This window comes from Panthera pardus, unplaced genomic scaffold, assembly GCF_024362965.1.
Source record: "Panthera pardus isolate Hobbes unplaced genomic scaffold, ASM2436296v1 HiC_scaffold_24, whole genome shotgun sequence".
Classification (NCBI taxonomy): Eukaryota; Metazoa; Chordata; class Mammalia; order Carnivora; family Felidae; genus Panthera; species Panthera pardus.
In genome coordinates, this window is record NW_026526810.1 from 5,876,939 (window position 1) to 5,904,406 (window position 27,468).

At 40.7% G+C, this 27,468-nt stretch overlaps 1 protein-coding gene across 4 annotated transcripts in view; it reads left to right on the forward strand.

The window, feature by feature from the left end:
• MCTP2 (multiple C2 and transmembrane domain containing 2) overlaps positions 1–21,828 on the forward strand; it is a 237,312-nt gene extending 215,484 nt beyond the window's left edge. For all 4 annotated transcript variants that reach the window (XM_019460150.2, XM_019460151.2, XM_019460157.2 and 1 more), the window contains 4 exons: positions 4,182–4,291; positions 11,855–11,964; positions 18,300–18,397; positions 20,586–21,828. In XM_019460150.2, coding sequence (XP_019315695.2) covers positions 4,182–4,291; positions 11,855–11,964; positions 18,300–18,397; positions 20,586–20,654 — 387 coding nt within the window. In that variant the 3' untranslated portion in view covers positions 20,655–21,828. The remainder of the gene's footprint in view (positions 1–4,181; positions 4,292–11,854; positions 11,965–18,299; positions 18,398–20,585) is intronic.
• Positions 21,829–27,468: the final 5,640 nt, after the last annotated feature.

The following is a 27,468-nucleotide window of genomic DNA, read 5'->3' on the forward strand; positions in this document are numbered from 1 at the left end:
TATGAATGCAAACTTTGATGAAGGACAGCATCATGGCCAATAAGATATTCTTACAAAATGAGGGAATCTATGAGGCAGAAATGTACTTGGGATCGGCCACAGTGCCCTGATTTTCCATGATACAGACAAATGATAATGTGCCATCGATTGAATTAGAAGCTGCAGTGTCCACATTTATCAATATTAATTTTTTTTAATGTTTACTCTTGAGAGAGAGAGAGAAAGAGAGAGAGAGACAGAGCATGAGCGGGGGAAGGGCAGAGCTAGAGAGAGAGAGACATAGAACCTGAAGCAGGCTCCGGGTTCTGAGCCATCAGCACAGATCCCCAGGCGGAGCTCGAACTCACAAGCCATGAGATCATGACCTGAGCCGAAGTCAGACGCTTAACCAACTGAGCCACCCAGGCGCCCCTATAAATATTTTATATATACGGTGTTGAGTAGCAACAACAGAGTTTTTCATGACAAGGATATGTCAGATATAAAAAAATGTACTTCAGTGTGGCAATGTGCACTCTGTTTTTGCTGTTGATCACCAATCTGATTTTAGGAATCCTTGAACCTTTAAAGAGCTCTTCGTCAACCTACACATTTCCCAGAGCTATTGAACTCTTGTGCAAAAAGAAATCTCTACAGTTTTTGTTGAATCTGGGTCATAATCAGTTGGCAATTTTTAATCGAAATCTTCAATGATTGAATGGCAAGTCACTTCATCTCTGAAAGCTGCTAGTGAGTGGAAGTGGATTTTTTAAAAAGCTAGCAAAAAAGACACTGCCATTTTTAAAAAAAATTTTTTTTTACAAGGACAAGGAATATTTGCCACAAAGTAATCGATGAGGTCAAATGCTTTGTGCTATTCAGTGTTGAAATTCTGAAGTTTTCCTTTGAGATGTCTCAATTTGTGGGAAAAAAAATCTTTTGATGTTTAATAGAATAAATACATATCTTACCAAAGAATGGAGGGAAATTGAGAAGCCACTTACTTTTCAGTATGCATTTTGTTAAACGTTGAGAAGAATCATGGAGACAATTCATTTGAAGTTTTATCTTGAAAAGATGTTTGACAGAGAATGTTCATACGAACGGATATAAAATATTTGGGCTGAAATATATGCAGATCTCAATACTTAAAAATTAAAATTGATAATGATTTTCTCCATGTAACACATTTTTTTGGTGTGAGATTTCAAGGTACCTCAGTGCCTGTAGAGAGAGTATTGTTGTAATTAAAATTATGATCCACAGTAGAGTCAATTAAAGGTGTCAATTTAATGGCTGTTAAGGGCAACTCTGAAGATGATTAAGAACGATTTTACGAAATATATAAAAAGATGGCATTAAAAAGTACATTCTTTTGACAAGTACCCTGACCTGGGACTATAAATAGATATAACCAGGAAACCAGTTACATGTATGAATGTGTAGCACAAATAATCATTTTTTATGTATCATTTAAAAATGTTCAGATACCATAAATACATTTCTTTTAATATACAAAATACGCTTTTTAAAATATTTGAAGGACTATATTTATAAGAATAAAATGGAATAGTTATGTGGGTCCATCAATATGATAAAACCAAGTCAACAGTTGATAAGTATTTCAAAGATGATATAATTCTGATTACTTTTAAAAGTATACAGATTTGGTTGATAAATTACTCTCCTTTTAGCTGAGACATGGTGGGACTCTTTAACCTTGTCTTCAAATATTAAATAGGCAAACTAAAACATCAAATTCGTGAAAAAGTAAAAGGACGTTGTGACAATCATTTGTTATTTGGGTTTACTAACTACTTTCTTCACAACCAGAATCTCATCATTTAGGTTTTTTGTAGGGAGGGGAGAAACAAAAAACAGTCAACTGAACTTAGGACACTTTTATGAAGTTGAGCTGCATGGAAATTTGAATCCTTTTCCAAGAAATTGTTTTGACCCAAAGCCTATGCTGCTGAAAAGAGGAAGCTACTTTTGCCCTTTGGGTCAGATTCCCTGGTGCTTTCAAATCCTTCTTTGTAAACACGAATACTTGTGTAGCAGACAGAGATGGGTTTTCACCATTGTGCCCGTTAATAGATGTTGTGGATTGCTGAGCATAAATTAGGTTGCTCTGGCAACATATCTAATTTTTAATGCAAGCTGCTTGAAGAATTAGAGAGTAAGGGAAATAAGGAATTTAAAGAGGGGATGAAAAAAGGAAAAATGTCTCGCAAGTTTGATGTACTGAGAGGACACGAGCCCACCTTCTTCTTCTATGCAGAATTCTCGGATTAAGGAGGTCAGCCCAGATGGTAAGAGATTCTTCAAACCATCCCGGCACCACCCCCTTTACCATAGAGGGGCTGACAGTGGTACATTCTCACCTCTACCCTCTGTGTGGTCTGTTTTGGCCACACGTGGCTTCAGAAACCGGGACAGGTGCAAGAAGGGAAGTGCTTTTTGACATTTCTGCCATATTGGTGCTTTCACCCACCATCTCTAACTGGGTGGTGGGTTCTCTCTTCCCACCCAAATTGTGTCCAGTTTGATGGAAAAGAGAATACAAGAGGAGAGCAAAATATTTTCTTTCACTTCAGAGAAGGTTATTCTTTTTTTTTTTTTTCAACGTTTATTTATTTTTGAGACAGAGAGAGACAGAGCATGAACAGGGGAGGGGCAGAGACAGAGGGAGACACAGAATCTGAAACAGGCTGCAGGCTCTGAGCGGTCAGCACAGAGCCCGACCCGGGGCTCGAACTCACGGGCTATGAGATCATGACCTGAGCCGAAGTCGGAGGCTTAACCGGCCAAGCCACCCAGGCGCCCCCAGAGAAGGTTATTCTTAAAATGGTCTCTTCAATTTAGAAGGTTTTGCTCCATAAATTAGCAGAATTCTAACTCCAGTAGAATTCTAGATAGAGAGAAATGAAAAGCTTTGTTAGATTTATTTGAGGTTTTGCGTTAGATGTACTGGCTGCAGTGACCCTGGTAGGCAAAAGCCAAGAGGATACTCGCTAAATCCCGGTCACGATAGAGTTCCCAGGAAGCTAGATTATAATATCAGAAAATAAGAAATTGTGTAAAAATACCACTGTTTAGAGAATAGTCTTTTCTCCAACATTTGAGTAATTTCCAAATTCTTTTTGTAAGCATTAACTGCCTAACATGGTAAAACACATTTGAGATTTTCTTTTTTTTTATTAAAAAAATTTTTTTAACGTTTATTTATTTTTGATGGAGAGAAAGAAAGAGAGAGCGTGAGTGGGGGAGGGGCAGAGAAAGAGGGAGACACAGAATCTGAAATGGGCTCCAAGCTCTGAGCTGTCAGCACAAAGCCCGATGCGGGGCCCGAACTCCCAAACTTCGAGATCATGGCCTGAGCCCAAGTCTGACGCTTAACTGAAGTCTGACCTGAGGCACCCAGGTCTTGAGATTTTCTAGAAGCAAAGTAAGGATACTATTCTTAGGAGGCGGAATTCTGTTTCATGTGAAGCACGGGAGACTGGGGAAGATGCACTTGTATTTGCTTCTGATTCTATAAAGGAAAAGCCAGTCGATCATTGGGCAGCCTCCACAGGGATAACCTGTGTAATGCAGTCTCTGACAGTGACTTTGTCTGCCTCCAGCGGCCTATTGTGTTTCTGAGGCGGTTGCCAAAGGATGACTGAAAGGTTCCTCAGATTTACAGTGGGTTTAAAACACAACAAAAAACGTAATAGAGTTTGACAAAGAAGCCGCAGGAGTAGGAGACGCAACATCATCTGGAGTTCTCATACACCGTGTTGTCACCTGCTGAAAATGTTTCTGAAGGACTGTGAGGGGACGTGGGCAAGGGGAGCTGGCAGGTGAGCTTGTGAAGCCAGACAGGACGTCGGGCTCAGCCAAGTGGAAGGAGCTGCGAGTTCTCTGGCAGAAACAGCAGCTTCCACAGAGAAATGAAGCTCTTGGTTCTGTGGAGTTTCCACACAACATGGCCTCATACTGAGGTAGCAACTGAGGCACGCCGTGAAGGGTTGTATCTGAATGAGTGGGCAGTAGTTCCTCGGAGCCAATAAATATTTAAGCTGTGAACGATAGGATTCCTCCCTTGGAGTCACTCTGTGGATGAGCACCTTGTTATTGTAACAGGGCATAGACATTTCTATTGTGGGACAATAAAAAGAAAACGTGACCAAGTTAAGTCTTGCCTTTATGTTTCCTAGGAATCCGAGAAAAAGGGGTTAATTGAAAGAATCTATATGGTACAGGATATTGTTTCAACGGTTCAAAACATCTTGGAGGAAATAGCTTCTTTTGGAGAAAGAATTAAAAAGTAAGTTCTACGTTCGTGCTGTGTTTGAAATGGAGCTGCCATCCATAAGGGCGGTGGGGGTAAGGGGACGGGGCGGGGGGAGGGATCAATAAATGCAAAAAACAAAAACCAAAAAGTAACAGTGTTTGGGGCAAGTCCTATTTATGTTTGTTGGTTTGTTCTTTGGGCTTGTCCGCCTTACAGCTGGGCAGTGCCTCAGAACTGGGGTGACGATATGGCCAATTCACACCAATTGCCCTGCCATGATTATCTCCCTCTCAAAATATCTTGGTTTGGGTGATAAATTAAAGATTTTTTTTTAAAGAAGAGTATCCTAATCAGAAATTAAAAAGGAAGGAAATATGCTCTAAAGTTACCTTTTTCAGCGAAAACATAGACCACAGTGAATGCCTTGAGTCATTTTTTCTCAACGTATCAAAGGATTGTACATAGCTAACAGACTTTCTTTACAAGGGGCAATGAGTAAATATTTTCATCTTGGTGGACCGTAACTACTCAATTCTGCTAAGTATGAAATCAGGCATCATTGATACCTAAATGAATGGGTATGAAATGTGTTCTAACAAAACTTTATTTACAAAAGCAGGTGGCAGGCCAGAGTTGACTGATATCCAACCCGTAGCTGTCACTTCCTACCTTAGGGCACAAGGACTAAATATCCAATAGAGTCTCAGTTGAGAAAGACTCTTTCTGTGATTCTTGTTTGTTTTGTTTTGAGCATTATGAACTCTGTATAACCTGGTCTTCATTTGGGACCAATGAACAGAGCAATTTTTAATTTTCTTGGCTTTTAAATTGTAAACGTATTTCCTCTTTTAAATCCAGAATTATGTCAACTGTGTTGTTCTTTCTGAAGATTAATACTTTTTTCTTATTTTGTTGGCCATTCTAGCTTCTGTAAGCAATGAAGATAATACTTTAGAAATTTCATGGGTAAAGAAGAGATTAAAATTAGTGCTAAAAGCCAAGGGAAAGTTTTACATACCAAGATGCAAGGAAATCAGTAAGTTATAATTAGCAGCAGGAAATATAAATAGTTAATATGGAACTCTCTACGGATACTGATCTTTCTCAGTTCCTTATCCAATTCAGTCGCTCTTGTGTGGCCATTTACTATTGGCACAGTAAGACGTGTTCGTGTTGTTTATAAAATAGGTTATAAATCATCTTTAAACAAATTTGGTAAGTTTTACTGAATTTACATGTTGCTATTCCCATTATCAATGTCTTAGAAGAAAAATTAAAGAGCAGGAAGATTTTTTCTTATATATGTCTGTGCCTACCTGCTTTTTTCCTCTTGATTTTATATAAATTGACCAAAGGTTTCTTAAATTACCCTCAAGGTTGTTTAACAGAAACGTGACAATAGAAAATAGTCAAATGATGAGGAGGGCATAATAGTTCTCCCTTCATTCACTTATTAACTCTCAGCTCTAAGTTTCAGGCACTGACCTGGTCTAAGAATGAGAAATATTCCATAAAACCATGATAATAGCAACATCAGCTCACGTCATGTACTGGCCAGACACTGTTGTAAACTCTTCACACATACTAATTTATTTAAGAAGTTACTGAGAGGAATCAGATTACAGGATTCCAGAAAGCCTATGGATTAAGGATTGTTAATCTACCTATTTTACAGATGAGGAAATGGAATCAGAGAGTGATTAACTCTGTAGCCCAAGGTCACAGAACTAGTAAGTGAAGAAGCTTAAATTAAAAAAAAAAAAAAAAAATTTTTTTTGATATTTATTTACTTTGGGAGTGGGGAGGTGGCGGCGAGCAGGGGAGGGGCAGAAAGAGAGGGAGATACAGAATCCGAAGCAGGCTCCAGGCTCTGAGCTGTCAGCACAGGGCCCGACCGAGGGCTCGAACTCACGAACCGTGAGATCATGACCTGAGCTGAAGTCGGACACTCAACTGACTGAGCCACCCAGGTGCCCTGAAGAAGCTTAGATGTTAACCCGCCCGCCTCACTACTACCCTAGAATGTCATTTTCCTCTAAGGAGCTATTTCCCAATGAGGGAGAATAGTAATAAGACAATTAGAATTCAGTTGCACTGATGTGACGTAGCTGTAAGGCAGGCTGTTAGGAGAGATCTGACCAGCCCAGAAAGGGATGTAGGAGAGAGAAAGACCGACAGAGGGTAGTTCTGAAGAAACAATACCTTATCAGCATGTCTGATAATGGAAAGAGATAGTTGAGGAAAGAGTGGAAGAATCAAGAAGTCAGTAAGTGGGAGACTTTGTGCGAAGGTTCAAAGCCCAAGACTGTACTAGATACAGGGAGTGTGTGGGGGCTTAGTATGTCTGTGTAAGAGCAGATGGTGATGGTGGTGCGTGGAGGTGAGGCAGATCGTACAGGGCCTTGAGTGGGTGGAAAAAAAAAATTGAGTGAGGAACATTCTGGAAGCAAGGAGGATAAGAGGATGTGGAGTGGGGGCAAGACCGAGGAAGGAAGACCGTGTCGTTTGGTAAAATTGTCTCCATGCTCAAAGGTCTCTAACAGACAAATGTGGCTGTTGTGCAGCTGATAATGGTCAAGGAAATGTGTCTGATGAGAGAAGAAGGCAGGGCGATTTAGACAGGCCCCCATCTCTGCATTGCGTCTGAGGGGCAGCTGTGCCCAGCACAGCTGTGGTGGCCATGTCTGAGATGTATTTTCAGCCATGAACAGAGTACTGTTCTGCCCAGCTGCAGCACAGGAAGGAAGGCTCATGAGGCTCTACTCCTATTAATTCTTTGGCCATTCATTACTACTGTGACCTTAAAGGTCCTACTGGGCATTCAAGTGGGACGGCATGTGTAACTCTGCTGGAATATTCCATTGTAATTCAGTGTTTAAGGACCAAGAAAACTTTTACCCAACTTCTGGCAACCAGTAAATAAATAAGCTCACATAAAACTCTTAGAGCAAGGCTTCCCCATACCTGACTGGGAAGACCCCATTCATATTTTCTTTTTCTAACTCTTCTCTACTTTCTCTAATTATCTTCCCTAATATTGTACTTGTTTCAAACGTTAGCATGTAACAGGCTAACACAGTCACTGAACATGTAGCATCTAGATTATCTCAGACAGCAGGCTGGATGGGTCAGAAGAGTGCTGTATTTTATTTGTCCTGTCATGATGGAGTGTTGGCTTTAACACTTGTATCTTCGCACGGGCAGGGAAATCTCCACAGAGGAGACCATGAGAAACACGTAGGACAGGGAAGCCATCCCTGCAAATGGTCCAGAGTCAGGTTTGGAAGGCACATCCATAGGAAGTAGAACTTCTGTTAGAAAATGGCGTCGAGAAATACTAAGCAGTGAAGATGAGGAAGGAGGTTAAGGGCAGCTTGAATCAAAGTGAGGGCATGGGGAGTGATGGTCTGATTCAGCCGGTGTTTACTCTGAGAGTGATGTGCTGAAAGGAACAAAGAATGAAGTCAGAAAGACCAAGGAGAGGGCCAGAGGCTAGGTGTGAGGAAAAAGTTCACAAGGGAGGATGAGAACCATGCCTCGTGAATGAAAGCATCGTGTGGGGTACATTACAAAAGAGTAATCTATAGAATTATATGACCAGTCGATCCTGTTTCCATGCGTAGTAAAGTCAGAAGAATTCATTTGTCCTAGCCTGGGAAATGAGAGAAATAATGGTTCCATGGGTATAAAGGTCAACTATTGGGACACCCAACTGGGGGAAGAAGTACAGGATGGGGCTGGATCCCCCCTTACCAGATGTAGTCAGTCATTTTTGTTTAGTGCTTTGGAACTGGGAAAATGATATTCTTAGGACATATTAGTAAGCCTGAATGATCGAATGAACAAAGAGTCACTGATTTTTTTTTTTCCACTAACTGAAGGGTGTGGCTCATTTGTCTCATGACTTCCCGAGTCAGGGATTGCTTTCTTAGGAATTTAGGGAGCTCTCAAGTCAGGAAAACTAGAGAAGTCTGTGAAAATGTTTCACCCAGTGTTTGATTTTGAGATGGAAAGCTTAGATTTATCAGGGTTTATCCACCTTGGGTGTTCTTAGAAACTAGCATAAGATATTCCATGATAACAAAGGGAAGGTCTAGTAAGTTCTTGAGTGTTAGAGGTATTACAGTATAATGTCTTTGAGTTAAGTCCTCAGTATGAACAGGAGTATTGAATCAATTAAATGAGCAAAATACACCTTTTTACTTGTTCTAAAGTGCTACTGTAGAGGGCAGGGAGAGGGCTCTTGAGCTGACTTTCTGAATTCAGATCCCAATTCTGCCACTTGTGTGGAAGGTACGTGATCTGGGGCCAATTATTTAACTTTTATGACTCAGTCCTCATTTATAGAATGGGAGTAATAATTATTCCTGCTTCATAACAATTTTTTGTAAGAATTAAAGGAATTAGTACATGAAAAGAGCTCAGACCAGTAGACAGATCCATTACTAGCTTAAAAACATGGACTGTTATGAATATTATTTTTGAAAAACTGCCTTGACTTTCTTTTTCTGTGTCTTAAATTTAAAAAAAAATGTAAACAGTGAATGTCCCCTTCTTTTTTGAAAACATTAAAATGCTGTCCGCTATCATTGTGAGTTGCTCGGAGGAAGACGCAAGAGTTAACTGACTTTGCTGTTGGGAGAGCAAATCTGACAGTGTGTTTGTGACAGTGTCTGATACACGTCTTCATTTCTAGCACCCAGTGACACACGACTCGTTTGTACACACACAGACAACTACTGAGATTTTGATAAGGATTGCATTAATTGGGAAATAATTGACATCTTGATAAACTTTAAAGTTTTCTAATGTAGTCTTCTGTCTATTCAGGCCATCTTGAATTTCTTCCAGAATTATTTTAGAGTTGTGTGTATAGAAGTGTGACGCATTTTTGTGAGATATATTCCTAAGTCCTTGATTTGTTTCATGGTATTTTAAATGGTATCTTTTTGTTTCAGATTGCATTTTTACTTATTTGTTCCTGGGATATAGAAGTGAAATGAATTCCCCACACTGACTTTGTATTTCTAAATTTTGGTAAACCTAGTTATCTTAATTTTTATCTGAAGATTATTATCCTTAATTTTCTATTGCAGAAACATATTTTTTAGGAATAATTGTTTATTCCTTATTTTCCAATCCTTCTACATTTTTCTATGTTTTCTTACCTTATGGTAGAACAGAATTGGCATGGCTGAACACTCTTCTCCTATGTGATATCAGAGAAAAAAATCTTTCAACATTTCATTCTAAGGATGATGTTTGCTATAGGGTTTTGTAAAGATGTTGTATCAAATTGGGGAAGTTCCTTTTATTCTTAATTTACTACGAGTTTTTATCGTGAATGTGAGTTGAGTTTTATCAAACTTTTCTTCTGCATTCACTAAGATGATGTTTGTTTTTTTTTCCTCCTTTATTTTTGTTAATGTGGTCTATTATTGTGATTGACTTTCAAATGTTAAGCCAGTGTTCCACTGTGTGGAATAAACCCAACTTCATCATGCTATATAATCTCTCCTTTTGTATTTTGCTCTATTTTATTTACTATTACTTTGCATAGGATTATTACAGCTATCATCACTAACGAGATTTGATCTCTAATTTTCTGTTCTTGAAAATTCCTTATGGAGAGAAGATTATTCTAGACTCCTACAACAGGTGAAAGCGTTCTATCATTATCTGGAAGAGTTTGCACACGACTGGTGTCATTGCTTCCTTTAAGATTTGCTAGAATTTGCTGGGGAAGCATCTGGGCCTGGAGTTTTCTTTTAGGACAGGTTTTCACTGAATATTCGATTTTGGTAAAATAGATAGATGGGTTTGGCCATTCTGTTTCTTCTCACGTCTGTTTTTATAAGTGGTCATTTTCTGGGTTTTCCCCATTTTGTTTAAATTTTCTACTTTTTGGAATAAATTTGTTAATAAAATCCTCTTATTGGATAAAATCCTATCTTGAATGTCAGTAGGATCTGTAGCTTTGTCCACTTTTTTATGCTTGATATTAATTGCGTTTAACCTTCTTTCTTGGTGGGGATTTATCAATTAAGTTAGTCTTTAGAAAGAACTGTCACTGGCCTTTGTTAATCCTATCTGTTAACCTGCTTTCTTTTTCATTAATTAGTAGTACTCTTATTTTTATTCCTTTCTTCCTTTTATTTTCCTTGGGATGAATTCAGTATTTTTTTCCTAACTCTTTTTCCATCTTTCTAATTTTCCTAACATTTAAAGAGCATTTTAAGTTCTACAATTGTCTATAAGCACAACTTTAGCTCCAGGCCAGACATTTTGGTGTTGATATTTTCATTATCATTCAAATTTAATAAAAACTTTTTTTTTTCTCCCTGTTTTTATTTCTTCTTTGGCCAAGAAGCATATTGCTTAATTTCCAAGTATTTGAAGATTTCCTGGTTATCTTTTTTTGTTCCTGGTTTCTAGCTTAATTGCTTTATGGTCAGAAAATATTCATTGAGAAAATGGCCTGCTTTTGTAAATTTTCCATGTGTGCTTGAAAAGGTTATCTAGGATATTGTTCTGGATATATATTCATTGATTAAATTTGTTGATTGAATTCAATATATATATATTTTAATGTTTTTATTTATTTTTGAGACAGAGAGAGACGGAGCATGAGCAGGGGAGGGGCAGAGAGAGAGAGGGAGACACAGAATCTGAAGCAAGCAAGCTCCAAGCTCTGAGCTGTCAGCACAGAGCCCAACGCGGGGCTCGAACTCACGGGCCGTGAGATCATGGCCTGACCTGAAGTCAGGATGCCTCAGCTTCATCGACTGAGTCACCCAGGCGCCCCACATTCAATCTTTTATATTCCGATTTTCATTTTCGGTTGGGCTGCTTGTATCAATTACTTAGAGATGTATGTCAAAACTTTCCACTGTGGATTTGTCTATTTCTCCTTGAAGCTTGGTCAGTTTTTGCTTTCTGTGTTCCAAAGCTATGTTAATTGGGTTGTATGTATTAAAATTGCTATAGTTTCCTGGTGAACTAGATCATTAATCAGCTGGAAGTGATGTATTTATCTCTAAACAATAAATGAAATTTTGCCTTAGTATCTTATATTAATATGGCCACACCACCTCCCACTTATTGGTTTCTTCATAATATATCCTTTCCTATTATTTTCTGTTTTTAGGTATTTCTATTTTAGGTATCTTTCTTGTTTCTGACCATCGCTAGCTTTTCATTATAGCTTGTAGTCCCTTCAATTTTTTTTTTTAGTCCCTTCAAATTTAATGTGGTTACTGATATGTTTAGATTCAAATCTGTGGTTTTTAGGGGCGCCTGGGTGACTCAGTTGGTTAAGCATCCAACTTCGGCTCAGGTCACGATCTTACCGTTCGTGGGTTGAGCCCTGCGTGGGGCTCTGTTCTAACAGGTCAGAGCCTGGAGCCTGCTTCGGATTCTGTGTCTCCCTCTCTCTCTCTTTCTCTCTCTCTCTGCCCCTCCCCCGCTCATGTTCTGTCCCTCTCTGTGTCTTAAAAAATAAAATAAAACCTTAAAAAAATAAACAATGGCAAGATGAACGTAGCACAGCTGTGCCAGAGCATGCGAGAAAATGACATCTTTGTGGTTTGTCTACAGCACGTTTAACTGGACGGTCCCATTCCTTTCCTTCCTGGCCTGCCTGATCCTGGCAGTGGCCACCGTCACTTTGTATTTTATTCCACTCCGGTACATCGTTTTAATCTGGGGTAAGTTGGGCATGGTCCTTCTCCTAGCAGTCGATTTCAGGTAAGAATCAGTTACTCATTTGTAAAGTGGGACTATAAACTTTAAGTGTGCTCTTGTTGGCAATTAAACATGAGATTAAGGAAGGCGTTTGGAAACAAAAAACTTCCAGGACCTCCCTGAAAAGGCCAATTGCGTGAACAGTCAGCACAGATATGTACAGGCCTCCTGCATAATTGCAATCCAATAAAAATGTGATGGTGCATGTGATTTCCCTTTGGGCTTTCGCAGTCATAAATACTCTTGAATAATATATTGCCGTGGCCCGGTTAACTTTGAGGAAACAGTTATTCAAACAGTGAGCAACCACCTGCATCTCGCCCTTTACATTATGTAAAAGCAGATCTGGTCGCTGCCGGTCTGCTTCTGACACTTCCTCTCTCTTGGAGGAAAAATAACTTAACCCCATACTTAAATCCAGAAGCAGTAGAGAGGAAGGTGGGTAGCTACTCCCTAACCAGTGCCTGATGGAAGAGGAAGCTATTATTTAGCAGGGTAAACGGTGTGCCTGTATGAAGTTGAGCTGCTCTACAAAAGCAGAAACAAATTCACAAACTCGAAATAAATGTCACGACTTGATTTACTATGCAAGCTAGCAGCTGGACAAAATACAAGCAGCTTTGTGAATATTTGTGTCTGCTGCTGGGTGGGCTCTGGGTTGATAGAAGGAGGGTGCATTACAGTCGGTTAATTGTTGGAGAAGCAATCAACCCTTTTCCGTAAGAGTCTCCCCGTCGTAGTGTTCTGTTACTTGGCTCCTATGACTACTGCTGAGTTCTCAATCACAGCCACCCCCTTCCAGGGATCCTCAGATGTTAAGATGTTCCGAGAACTTACAAACACAAGTGACTGCATTGAGATGCATTCATCTTTAAGCAAAAGCCGAGACGCTGCAAATGTCAGATAAAAAGCTACAACCTTTCTAAAACCATTAAATGTAGACCTTTTCAAAGAGAACCCACAGGAGTAGAGTCCTGCCGACGAGGAAAGCCAAGTGTAGACATTCTGAACTGGGAAAAGCCTTCGAAAAAATAGAATAACTCATAAAACTTCAGAGGTGGAATGATTTTAAGGGAGCATAATCCACTGGTTCTCTGTTTCGTCGAGGAAGTGAAAATCCCGTGTGAAGAAGGATCTCTCTTTTATTGCCAAGCCTGAGAAAAGAAAAAGATATTCTCATTTCCCTCTTTAGGGGTCGGTTTTGAGCCTTGATGACCTTCACTCTTGGGGAAAGTCTTCTAGGCATACTTAGTTTTTGTTTATTTGTTTCTGTGTTTTGCAACAGTGCTAGCACATGGGTCTATGGACCCTTCGAAAGAGAGTGTGGAGCTCTTCAGATCCATTGATCAAGAAGGAACATTTTGTGAAAGTATTTCCCAGCATGCCTTCTGTACTAAGTGTTATCCATTTAGACCGAACAGTCTCACTCTTTCTTAATTGTTTTCCATTAAGAATGAGTTTCCGGATTCACTCAACTGGCCGCCTTTAAAACGCAGATCTTAAAACTATTGTCTGCCCCTAACCAAAACATGATTCAAAATCACGAGGATTATTTGGCCAATATTCTGTTCATTTTTAAGCTAGTGTGAGTTGAATGCATGGTCAGCTTATCAAACCCCGTTTCTCATGATGTCCTAATCATTGTAGTGCACGCTTGATTTGCTTTTCCACCTCTTGCCCCCCACAAAGAAGACTATGCTATATCTCCTCCTGTGATCGTCAGTTTTTTGAATTCCAGTCCCTCTTTCTGTTTATCCAGAATTGCTTTGACGTCTGATGTCATCCTCCAAGATCTTGGCAGCTCTCCAACACCAAAGTTTGGCATCTAATTAATAAGATACTGCTGTTGTTTTAATTTAGCTTATGGATGAAATTATTGAATAGAGTGGACTTTATTATGTTCTCCCGAGCTGACAGTAACCCTGTGAGCTTCGTCTTTTGCGTCTGGTCCTTTCGTTTTGCATTCTAGATGGGGGCTTATAGTTTATTGATGAGTTCACCGTGTACGATGTAGTCAAAGGCTTTGACCGTCAACACACGATCTGTTGGCTCATTGAATGAAATCTGCCATGCCGTCATGGAATATACGGTACAATTCTATTTTCTTTTCCAAGACAAATTAGTTATTAGGTAACATGGACCCAGGACATTCCTTTAGACATCTCCTATATGACTGTATCCTTGGTAGAGACTTTCTCATGTGGAAGATCACTTCATATGTCTTAAATTTCTAGTGTTCCTTTCAACTTTATTAAGGATCAGAAGATTATTGCTTAGTCTGAGTTATTTATTCATTTTCAGTGAGTCCTAAAAGTGGTAAGATCCTGAGTTTTTGTTTTTTGTTTTTGTTTTTTTTTTTTTGGTCCAAAATTTTTTTTTTTTTTAATTTTTTTTTTTTAATGTTTATTTATTTTTGAGACAGAGAGAGACAGAGCATGAACGGGGGAGGGGCAGAGAGAGAGGGAGACACAGAACCGGAAGCAGGCTCCAGGCTCTGAGCCATCAGCCCAGAGCCTGACGCGGGGCTTGAACTCACGAACCGTGAGATCGTGACCTGAACTAAAGTCGGACGCTCAACCGACTGAGCCACCCAGGCGCCCCATTTGGTCCAATATTTTTAACCCTTTGGAACAAAGCTATTTAGCTGTATGTTCTCTATTCCCATATTCTACACACCAAATGATGTTTTTGTAGAACTAATCATGAAGTACGAGAATTACTTAACATACGCCTCAGAAAGCAGCCTAATTTCATAATGGCCATAAGCAATGTTCCTTGACTCACCAACTCCATTGTAAGGTTTTGAAGGGTAAGACACTTTTCTTTCCTCTTTAGCCTACAGTTCCTGGTGGAGCTGCATAAAGGTAGTAGATCTTTTCACGGTCCCTGAGTTTGAGCCCCGCGTCAGGCTCTGGGCTGGTGGCTCGGAGCCTGGAGCCTGTTTCCGATTCTGTGTCTCCCTCTCTCTCTGCCCCTCCCCCGTTCATGCTCTGTCTCTCTCTGTCCCAAAAATAAATAAATTAAAAAAAAAAAAAAAGAAAAATCAGTGGGAGATCATGCACTGTTTAAAAAAAAAAAAAAAAAAGGTAGTAGATCTTTAACAAGTACTTGACAGATATTTAACGAGTGGAGGAGTCGTGCAAGTTTCATCGCTGTGGTCTACATGAATGGCATTTCTTTTGAGCCCACCGCCCACCTCTCTCGTGTGGGAGTGTAGATTTGGAAGATTACGTGAGAAGCGGTTTGAGAGGGATAGATGAAAGTGTCTTAAGGAAACCAGATGTACTGAAGTCTGATCACTTATTTGATGTATTTCTAGGAGGCAAGGCCTTTCTTAGGGTGAGATCCCAAGCGGGTTTTCTGTCCCCTCGGAAAGGTGTTTCATATTCCTTCCCTTCTATTTACATCGTAGATACTGGAGCTCTGCTCTGAGGTACTTCTGTTGTTCCAAGGTGGAGATGAACTCCCCAAGGTAGATTTTGAGCTTCTTGAAAGAAGGACCCATGACTTATTCAACATTATATCTCCATTTGTCATACCACAATATCTTTTTGGTGGCAAGCACTTAGCGTTGGATACATGTGCAAGCAAGGACCCTCAGCCCCATCCCACCCACTCCTATTGATGTATCGAGGTCAGGGTACATCCCAAGTCACTCATAAAAGTACCTGAAAAATAGTGTTATAATTCTCTTTCAGGTACTTATTCACCTGTGGCCATATGTGCAAAGCAGTCATCCAATTTTTCCAGCTTTCTTCAAGAGACTTTTTTATTTATTTATTTATATTTTATTTTATTTTATTTATTTTATTTATTTATTTTTTTTTTTGCTGGGGATCTCATTACACTCTAATGATCTATTCAGTTTGTGATCCGGGACCATTAAATGATAGTGTCTTTGCCAAACGTTATCCCTCAGTATTTGGATTCCCACGGTTTTCGTGTGCTACAAAATTAACATTCACAGCAGAGGTGCCCTTTGCCTCTCTGTATTCAGGTGAAAAAATCGAAAGGCGTGTCTGTCATGCTACCGAAAAAGGTACAGCTTCCAAATTTGGCCGTGTGCGATCACATGCCTAACAGTGTAACGATTCTTCTCCTATCCGTGCCCTTCGGTTTGGGGCTTGTTGACGTCTGGAGTGATGATGGTAGCCCCCTTCATTGTTACAGAATTTCAGAGTGCAGAATCTTCTAGCTTACGTTGTGCAACGTAATCCTGCCATCAACCTACGACACTATATATATAATAGGGCAGATCTTTTTTTGCTCAGATTTTAACGTAAGTAGTCTGAGGCACAGAAAGGTTAAGTGGTTTGCCTGAAACCACGCAGCTACCACACGGGGATGCCAGAGCTGGGGCCAAGATATGGCTGTTCCATAACGCTTGCTCCTCGCTTCATCGTCCCTTAATGATGACCCAGGAGTACCTGATCCCCTGTTGACACTTGGGCTCATGCAGTAAGTAATGACGCCATTTGATGGCTTTACAAAAGAAGGTGTGCTTTTGCAGCACGCCATCTGAGCGCCTTGTAATTTTTATCCTAAGTTGTTCAAACAGACAGTCTCAGTGCATTATGGGGCTCCTTCTGCCCTTGTTGGTGCGTTTGAGCTACTGTGCAGGTTTATAATCTTCTCAGTGACTAAGAACGCAGTGTTTTGATCGGCTGCGATATTATCCCTGCCTTGCTGCTCATTGTAAAGGCTCCAGATGCGCACACTATATATAATTAACAATAGAAGATATATCTTTTCTCAATACGTCTTTGTCTCCCTTCATCATTTCGCCTTGTCTGTTTTCTCTTGCCAAAAAAGCCCATGCTACAATTAAGTGTCTTTAGAATAACACAGCGAGAGTATTTCAGTTTAAAGGAACTCGGGGCAATTTCAGCTAGAAACACGAAGCTTGCCGTGGGGGGAGAGGGAAGAAAGGCCTAGTGCAGCTTGGACTTGAGAGAAAAAGGGTCGTCCGCAAGAAGCCTTCCCCAGCCCTACGGCCAGGCCACCAGTTACTCATGAACAGTGGCTGGCTCCCATTTGCAAAGCAGATGTAAATCTGACCCTCTAAGGAAATGACGGGAGGTTGGCATTGTGTCAGCTATCATGTCACTCGGGAAGCTCAGTCGTTAGAGGAAAGCAAAATACTATTTAATGAAGAGAAACATCAAAGCTTTTGTGTGTCGGGGCCGGCTTTGGGGTAAAAGGGCTCATGGAAGGTGAGAATTCTTTCAGCATCATTGGGATGGCCAGGTAATTAACAAGCACTGCTCTTTGCTAATAAACAAGCACTGATCTTTGCTAATAAACAAACACTCCGTGGCAAGGCTTCTGAAGCCTACCACCCGATCTCTGGGCTTTTGAAAACTCAGCATGGAAAAGAGTTGACCTTTGGTGAAAAGACAGTGGCTGATGCTCTCTTAGCAGCAGCTTCGAGGAGCAGAGTAGGAAACAGAGGTGGCCGACAGGTACATCCCCTCTGGAAAGAAAACCGCAGGCGGAATGTCCCCCCGGACATGCCCACGCACCCGAGGTGCACCCTTCAAAGACACCTTCCACGTTGAACCTCCTCTAATTACTACGGTCCCCGTCCTGAATTAGCAGGGACTCCATGGACGAGACAAACCCACGCACCGCCTTGCGGTCCATAAATTCAGTTAGCAACCAGAGCAGGCTAATTTCCAGTGATAGCTTTTCACGGTTTCCTGTAGCATCAAAGTTACAGTCAACATGTCAGGTTCTGTTCTGCCGGGAGAGGAGAGAAACCGGTGCAAATGAGTTGGGGTAGGGGAGAGAGATTTCTGCAGTTTCTTTTTAACAACAAAAAAGGCAACGCCCACCCCTCCGTCTCCCACTGCTACGTGTGGTCCAGAGCCCCCAAGCAGAGACTTGTTTGGGCTAATGAAGGCCTTTCCCCATCTGGGACATTGGTTTTCTTAGCAGAGGAGGCTGTTAATCAGTGTAGTCCAAAAAAGCCGATGAGCTACACTGTTTTCGTGTGTGTTTCTGCCGCCCTGCTGCTGGGATTGTAATGGGATTTTCACAATCCAAGAAGGCAGAGCTCCTGTCCGACAGAACCCCCACCCCCCACCCCCGCCCCACCCTGCCTTCGTTCAAGACCAGGCATTTGCGAATGATTTCACATGACAGCAACGTGTGCGTGACATGAGGTCTCGTAATTGTTTTACACTAATTTTGACTTGTGAATGCCCCTCTCCCCCAGTCAGGAGAGTTTTTAAAGAGACAGACAGACACATGGATACACAGACAGACAAAGAGATCTCCTGGTGTTTCTATTTTTCAGGCATAAATAAATTTACTAAGAAGCTTCGAAATCCCTATGCCATCGACAATAATGAGCTGTTAGACTTCCTCTCCAGGGTACCATCTGATGTTCAAAAGGTACGTAATGAACGGCCGCCACCAGCAGGGACCCCAACCCTGAAGTCTGGCCAGCCCCAGAGTCAGAGGAGCACAGGGCTGTGCTTGGGTAATTGAGATAACGAATCAGAAAATCCTTAAAGCGGCCTGGCTTGCAGGGAGGTGGCAAGGAAACCTTTGTCCCGAGCCTGAGACGATTACGGAAAATTACCCGGAAAAAGAGCTACTTAAGAATGACCTGGAACCCCTACTGTGTGGGTATAGTGTGATGGTGTTCTTCCATTTTATGATCGCTTGCCTCCCCCAGGAGGATAAGATGAGCTCAGTGAATGGGAGATCCCAAGCTGGGGGGATTCTTATTTTCCCCCTCTGCCGCGTGGCAGGCATTTTAGGGGAAGTAGTGGACAGGAGGATTATTATTATTTGTTTTAATTCTTCCTTGCCCTTATCACCTCCTAGGCTCCCCTTCTATCTTTTCCCCTCTGAAGACTGAGGGATGCTGAGGGCAAAGCCCCCACTCACTCTCACACATAAAGGCAGAGATAGCGTGACATAATTGGAGATCGATCGGAAGTATTATTCACAGGTACTTCGTCCAGCGGCATCTGGTTTCTGTGGATACATTGAGATTAAACGAGGCAACGATACCAGAAAGTCTCATAGAATACCTGATCTAGGCCCCTGCAGATCAGGCTGCCATAAATCCAGAGGAAGGAGGGTAGGCAATGATTTCTCTAAAGGAGCATCGAGATCAGAGAATAGGTAGATGGGGAGGGAGACCGTGGTAGGACGTACCAACGTGATGATCAAAGACACAGCCCTTTATTATCTGACAGCATCCAAATCAAGTATCGATTTTCGTCTCCGGGCCACAGTCGCATCACCGGTTCCCAGGTGGCTTTGTGCGGATTACAGTGACTTGGAGGTGAAAAGCCCTAGAATTTTTTTCCCCTTCATTCTGAGTTCTAGAGATTAAAACAGACTCCGTGATGCTATTTCTCTTTCACCTCCATTTTATAATATAATTAGCTAATAACTGCGCTCTATGAATATGAAGTTACTCGTTAACATTTGCATCACATGATCATAAAACAGTAACCCGGCCCTGTTTGTTTTGCATTGAAGATTGGAGGGTATGTCACCCCTGCTCCCCTGGGGGACCCTCACAAAACACTCTAAGGAAAGGGTGCTTTTTTCATGTATCTGCTCTCGGCAAAGTGTAGCTCAACATATGTGATGGGACACGATGTCCTTGGGGAGTTTGGCACAAATGCTAAAAAACAGTGAGCACATGTGGTCTGTAATACAATACTTCAAATAAAGCCATTCTGCCATCAGCCAATCAAAACCCACACACCAAAGCAATGGGATCGCAATGTGCAGTCACTTGGGTCGCAACATGAGGTTGTCCCTGCCTTCTTGAAGAAAGGAAATCACCATCAAGCACGCCCCACCGCAAGGATTGTCTCTACACGGTCGACACGGCAGCCCCTCAGAGCGGCCATCCATTTGGGAGGTGACATGATTACAGAGGGACACAGCAAAAGAGCATTCGAGGAGGATCTACAATATGCTAGTGAGATCCTCCCATGTGTCACCAAGAGTGCTTTCTAATAACACAATAGACAGTTTGCCACTGGGGACACCCTGAGCACTCATGTTTATCACAGATGGTTTAGCCATTACATTGCGAAGGAAATTCCTTTTTAAGAGAAATCTATTTAACTTTGTGGCCAGTATCAATTTCAACATTTTTGGGGGGTGGGGGGGCTTCTCTCTGGCCAAATAAATGTATATAGTTTGCAGAGACATTTTTTTTTCCTCCGAGATTGTAGATAGTTTGAAATGACTCTTTCTTAGTAAGTCGCTGTACTAAGGGAAGCACTCGCAAGAGGCAGTTATTAAGTGTACTTGTGGCTGAAAACGGGCACGCGCAAACCTAGAATTATCTGGCCGCGCCGAGAGCAGGTAGAAACCCAGGCATCTCATTAGAAAAATCTGCTTTTAATATTTTGGTTTCAAGAAATGATGCATGACTTCTCAAATCCTTCCTGCAATTAATCCCTTCATGTTCCTGTGTTTAGAAAATGATTCATTACCTTTGAACCTTCCTTCCTTTGCCTCGGTTTGTCCTTGGGGAGCCATTAACACGCACTGTGGCGAGCTAGGGTTACCTAACCGCCGGCGTCCCGTCTGTTTGTTTTCACAGGTGCAGTACGCCGAACTGAGACCCTGCAGCAGCCACAGCCCCCTTCGGAAGAAGCGCAGTGCCGTCTAGGACACGCGCCAACTCTGGCCACCGGCACCCGATTCCCTGTGGGGTCGGTGAGACCCGTGATGTCTCTGTTCCACCGGTGGTCCCCACGGTGTCTTTCCAAAACACGTGCTGTGTGGAGCCCTCCCCCTCTTCTCCCCGCTTCTCCACGGGCACCGATTGCACACGTGTGCGCACGTCCACGCACACGGGTGTGCCGGTTGCGTAGCAGGTCGGCCCCTCGCAAGGAAACAAGCCAGAGACCGTGAAAGACTGATGTCCCTTCTCCCTTAGAAGGTAACGTAAGGCTGTCAGGGGTCTCAACAGCCTCCTTGAAAACAGCCGGGAGTCCACCTGGATTCAAGAGGGACTTTGAACTTGTTATGGTACCTCCACCAGATTCTCCTGAAGATCCGGTCATGTCCACTCCCGTCTGCACACTCCTTTCAGATTGTTGTTCACGTGAGGCAGTCGGTTTTTCCCAGTTAGCAAATCCCTGGTAGCCATCGTCTCCCCACATAGTATATATCATGCATAGATTTTTAAATAACGACCCAGATCAGCTCAAGTCTTTGTGGGAGTCTTTCAGCCGGGATTACTGAAGACCCGTATGGAAAATTGTGGTCAACACCTCGGCGCTGGATGTCAGCCTCTTTCACCATCCATTGCTGGCAATGGAAGGCCCCAGAAAGTCCGAAGGGACCACTCGTCCAAAAAGCGAAGGTTTCAGTGAGAGTATTTGGTTGCCTTAAAAACGCCATTTCTTCTGACTTGACTTCGCTTTATTTCCAAAATAAAATGTCAATATTATAGCTGCAGGACGCGGGGGATGAATGAATGAATTCTGAAAGTATTTAGAAAGAAAGGTGAAGGCTGGGGAGCAAGGGACTAACGAATGAAGGTGGACCGCTCACCTGATTGTCGTAATCCCTTCATTCGCCCGCATTTGGGGGCAGAAGGTAAAAATAAGGCAGCAGTCCAAAATGATCTTTCGTTCCTGAGCAAAATAATCTGCATGTAATACATCTATATCTCAGAACCGCGTTCCTAGAAGAGCATCATCCCCAAATCCTGAATAGTATCTGATGCCTACAGCCCCCATTTCATAGTACCCCCCCCAGGTAAAAACCCCGATTTTGTGCATATATAAAATGTATGCCAATACTTTATGTTCAAATGATATTTAAGTTGTAACGACCGTATTTTGTTGACACATACTTTGTGCAGTTTTATATATATATAAAATATATATATATATATATATATATATATATATATATATATTGTAAAGCAAAGCCGAGGTAAAAAAAAACAGATTTAATAGTGAGGTTTGCTATTTTTTTTTCCTCTCTGGGTTGTAATTTAATAATCTTCAAACAAAATGTTTATGAAAAATGCCAAAGATTCTAAACCTTATCATCCCGTGTCTGTTTTTCTTCATATTATATCTTCCTGGGTTTCTTTCTGGCTGAGCCAGATTTCTGCATGATTTGATTTGCTTCAAGTTAATGAAGCTGGCTGGAAAAGAGCCTTGCAGAAATTATAAAAGCTCCAGTAAATCTCTTAGTTGTACATACAATAGATATCCAAGAACCTCTTTTGTGAAACCAGTTACTCAATCTTCTGTGTAAACAATGCCTCATTGTCTCACTCCCGACTATCATGTAGTTTATCATAGTCTGTCATTTTGTAATGACCTAAGTCAGACATTTTTAAACAGACATGTGAGATCTGATCAGTCATTTGAACGAAAACTTTCAGCAAGCAAAATAACCCCTTATTTATTTTTAAAAGTAGCACTGATACTTTATTGTTGTTCTTTGGCTATACAATTTCAAAATGAAATAATTTGTCCAACAAGGAGCCATCATTAGCGACTCTTACTCCCTCTGTAACCCAACAGGAATTCGGAGCGTTAAGTTTAGGATGCAGACAGCAGCTGGGATTCGGGACCGAATCAACTTTTAGTAAACTGTCAATGGAAAACAAGTGTTAATTGATTAAGGAGGCTTTGAAGGTTAAAAATGTTAGTTGTAAGGGGAATGTGAAGACTTGTACAAGTAATCAAACTCGGATGAAAGATTCCAGAATGCTTTATATAAAATTTATGGATTGTGGATTCACAGTACGATCATTAAAGATAATTTAGTAGGAATGTTGAAGTTTAGCCAAGCTCTCCTGGTTCTCTTCTCAAACCTCATGCTCCTGTTTCCAGCCCTGCCTGGATGTCTTAAAGGCGTCTATCCCTCGGTGGGTCACAAACTCCATTATTGCTCCCTTGATGTGTTCAGGACTCCTAATGTCACAGTCTCCTTCTCGTTTCCTTATTTCCCTTACTGGCACTGGCATCTTCTGGGCTGGGAGACTCTGGGCATCCCATTTGTTGTTACTTATGTTATTTCCCACACTTCCCAACCCACAAATTTGTAGATCCAGTGTTGACTGTTGTGTTATCTTGTCCATTTCTGATCACCACCCCCTAAGCCAAGGCCTCCATAACCTCTCACGAGTCACGGCGATTACATTATGCCAGATTAAACCTCATTCCGACTGTTCTTTTCACCAGGAATACTTTCAGGTTTCTGAAATTCTACCTTCCTTTAGGTTTTTTTAAATGCTTGTCGGGGCGCCTGGGTGGCTCAGTCGGTTAAGTGGCTGACTTCGGCTCAGGTCATGATCTCGCGGTCCGTGAGTTCGAGCCCCGCGTCGGGCTCTGTGCTGACAGCTCAGAGCCTGGAGCCTGTTTCAGATTCTGTATCTCCCTCTCTCTGACCCTCCCCCATTCATGCTCTGTCTCTCTCTGTCTCAAAAATAAATAAACGTAATAAAAAAAAAATAAATGCTTGTTTATTTTGTAAGAGAGAGAGCATGAGCAGGGAAGAAGGGGGGGTGCGGGGTGGGTAGAGAATCCCAAGCAGGCTCTATGCTCAGTGAGGAGCCCGACACAAGGCCTGATGTCACAACTGTGAGATTGTGACCTGAATCGTTATCAAGAGTCACCAACTGAGACACCCAGGTGCCTGAATTCTACCCTTCTTTAAAAGTTTCAAAAGTTTCCTGCCCCAAATAGACTTTCTCTAACATCCTTGTCTGAATTACATTCCACCCTTCTCTCTTGTTCCCTCACATCTTCTATATCTTTCTGGCATTTGCCCTATTCTGCTATAGCTCGTAGTTACCAGAGGCTTTTGACCCCAGCTGTCCTCCACTGATGGAGCACCCTGTCTGGCACCTAATAGACACTCAGGAAATACAAGATTAATTGATTGAGTCATAGTCGACTTTTCTTCTCTGCCCTTTTCATGTATACAGAGGGCTGATCTGGGTAGATTAGCATGGTCGATCAGAGGAAGTAATTTCTTGCATTTAGTGCATAGCTTATATTGTGTGATATTATTTATAAGCTCTGGCATGGCCACTATAAACATTTAAATGATGTCTTATATTGGTGAAGTCATTATTACCTATATATCACAGGAAAATATATTTGTGCATGGTAAAAAACAAAAACAAAAACAAAAAAACCCAAAAACTTTCTGATTCTTCTTCTTGTCATTTATCACTTCATGAACATATACTGAATACTGATGACCTACCTGAACAAAACAGACTACATTCCCTTGGTAAAAGCAGACGTGAAACAGATACCTTTCGGAAAGGGGCATGATGTTTGTAGATTCAAGTTTGAAAAAGAATATTCTGGCTGCAGTGGGTAGACTAGCAATTATGAATGTCCACGGAAGAGCCAACTTGAAGTCTTGATAAATTGATGGGCCTTCAAATAGTATCAATGGGAAAAAATACAAGTGAAATTCTGAAATTGTGAGATGGGTAGGAGAAAAAATGAGCAGAGCTTATCAGTTGCTTGACTATGGGGTGAGGGAAAGAGTAGAGACAAAGAGGGCACTCAGTCTGGTCATTGTTGGGTCTGGGAAGATGGTATGTGCTAAGAGAGAATTATAGGAGCAGCCATGAAAGGAACAGCTTGAACCTGGTTTTAGAAGATGTTGAATTTGAGGTAGCTGATGAGGCTTCAAAAGGGGATCTCAAACAGATGCCAATATATATGCTTAAGGGTCAACATTCATAGAAATGATTGAAGTCACATGCTTTGAGAAATTGACTCAATACTCAAAAAGTCCTGTAAAGATGAGTCCACCTAGACTAAATAGAAATATTAAACAAGAGAAAAAGCAGTAGGCATACACTGTCATAGAATTCAACTGGTGGAGTGTATTCCAAGAAAACAGGTGTGGTCTATAGTGCTAACTACCACTGAGATCACATCAGTTGAGGACAGAAGAATGACCTTTAGTTCACAGCATGGCAACTTGTGGAGACCGTGGTGATGAGTCATTTCAGTTGAATGGTAAAAAAAAGGAAACCAGATTTGGGTTGAGAAATGAGTAGCCCTAGGAAAATGGAGGCAGCCTGGCGGTAACCCTTGAAAAATTCCACTAGAAGGAGAGCAGGGAGAGAGCACAGTGACTCATAATGAAAGAAGGGGCATGGAATTATTAAGGAAAAAAAATTAGATGTCATGAACTCAGTGTATACCTATTCACAACAAAAAACTCTTCATTAGTACAAGATGGAATGATCTGTATCATTTAAAACTACTCTTGTCAAAACCCACCTCTCTTTTGTGTAGTATTAGTCTAACTTTTATGGTAGTAAAATGGTTAGGAAATCAAAATAGAGTATCTTCTGAAAATGTTACGAGTATCAATGGATAATTGGATCAATGTTGACAGGTTACACTTAAAGAATGGCATAAAGCACATTGCTTCTTTATGGAGGTCTCTTTGTATAAAGCCTGCTCTTCTGGCATTTTAATGTGGTGATTTACACAGGGAAAATGGATAGTTAGCATTTTATACCATTTATTAATTACCAGGTACTTCCTATATGCTTTAGATGCAATAATCATGTAATTGACAACAAAAACAGTGTTATGAAATTCCTTTAAATACTTATGGAAAGAATAATCTCATGCAAACTCCCAGAAAATAGTAAAAAAAAATAAAAAATAAAAAAAAATAACACTTTTCTACATATTTTATGAAGCCAATATAATCCTCACTCCAATATCCAGCAAGGTGATACAAGGATAGAAAATGACTTACCAAAATCCCTTATGAATATAAATACAAAATTATGGAAGATGTGTAAGCTTCTACATTGAAAACATGATTGAGAGAAAGAAGATAAATAAATGTAAGGCTTCGCGCATTAGAAGATTCAGTATATTAAGATGTCAAGAGATTAAATATAAGCCCAATAAAAATCATAACTTTTGCAGAAATTAATCAGCTGATTCTATAATTACATGGAAATGCAACAATCCAAGAATAGTCAAAGCAATCTTGCAGATGATTAACACTGGCAGATAGCAAAATGTATTATAAAGTTATTGTAACTAGACAATGTGCTATAGGGACAAGTGTAGACAAATAGATTAAAGAAGTAGAAAAGATCAGGACACCCACACATATTTGGTTAACCTCTCACCCAAGTTACGTCAAAGGTAACGTATTTTCAGTGTGGGAACAGCCTGCAGTGTAGGGAAAAAACCTTTTTGAAAAATGACACTGGGTCACTTTAGTATCCACATGGATAAAATAAATACTGACTCCTGCTCTATTCTCACGAAAATCAATCCTGTATGAGTTGCAAATCCTAAAAGCGGAAGGCAAAATAGATTTCAGACATAGACATATGAAAACGATTTCACGTCTATGTGATAAGCAAAGATGTTTTAAATGGAAAACAAAAGGCTAATCATAATGAGAAAATACTGATAAATTGGAGATCATTAAAATTAACTTTTTCCTCAAGAAGTATGGTTAAGAGAGTAAAAGGATTAAGCCACAGAGTGAAAAGCAATCCATAATCTCTGTATATAATCTGGCAAAGAATTCTATCCAGAATACAAAAAGATTTTCTACAATGACAAGGCTGAAAACACAATACAAAAATGGGCAAAAGACTTGAACAGTCACTTCACCAAAGAGCCTATCCAAATGGCCACTAAACATATAAAAAGGTGCTCGACATCAGTAGTCATCAGGCAAATGCAAATTGGAACCTCTGGAAAATGATATTACACATAGCCAAAATGGCTAACATGAAAATTCAAGTGTTTTTAAGGATATGGAAAAACAAATTCCTATATACTGCTGGTGAGTGAGAACATAAATTGGTAAAAGCAATTTGGAAAAGAAGTATCTATTAATGTTAACCATATGCATGCCCTATGACCCTTCCCCCAGTTTCACTCTTAAGTATATAACCAACAGAGGTGTGCATGCATTGGATAAAAGATGGGCCCGAGACTATTTATAGCAGCACTCCTTGCATAATTCCAAAAACAGAAACAGTATATTTTCATCAATATCTGGGACAATCAATTGCTTATGACTCTACAGTGAAATACCATACAGAAATGAAATGAAAAACGAATGTTGCATGCAACAACATAGGTACCTTTCACAAATAAGGCTCAACAAAAGAAACAAGACACAGCACAAATAAGTGCCATGAAAGATTTCATTTGTGTAGAGTTCAAAAACAGGAAAATACAATCCATGGTGTTAAAACTCAGAAGGCTGGGGGTGTAGTGGGTAAAAGGAGCCATAAGTGGAATTCTTGGGTTCTGCCATTTTGGTCTGGATTCTTGTTATGTGAACCTGTTAACTTTGTGAAATTCATTGAGCTGTAAACTTATGACTTGTGTAATTGTCTGCATGTTTACTAAGAGGAAAGAAAAATTATGAAGCATGACAATTTTATTCCTCATTTACCATTAAAGAATCTGAAGCTGATCATGGTTAGTATT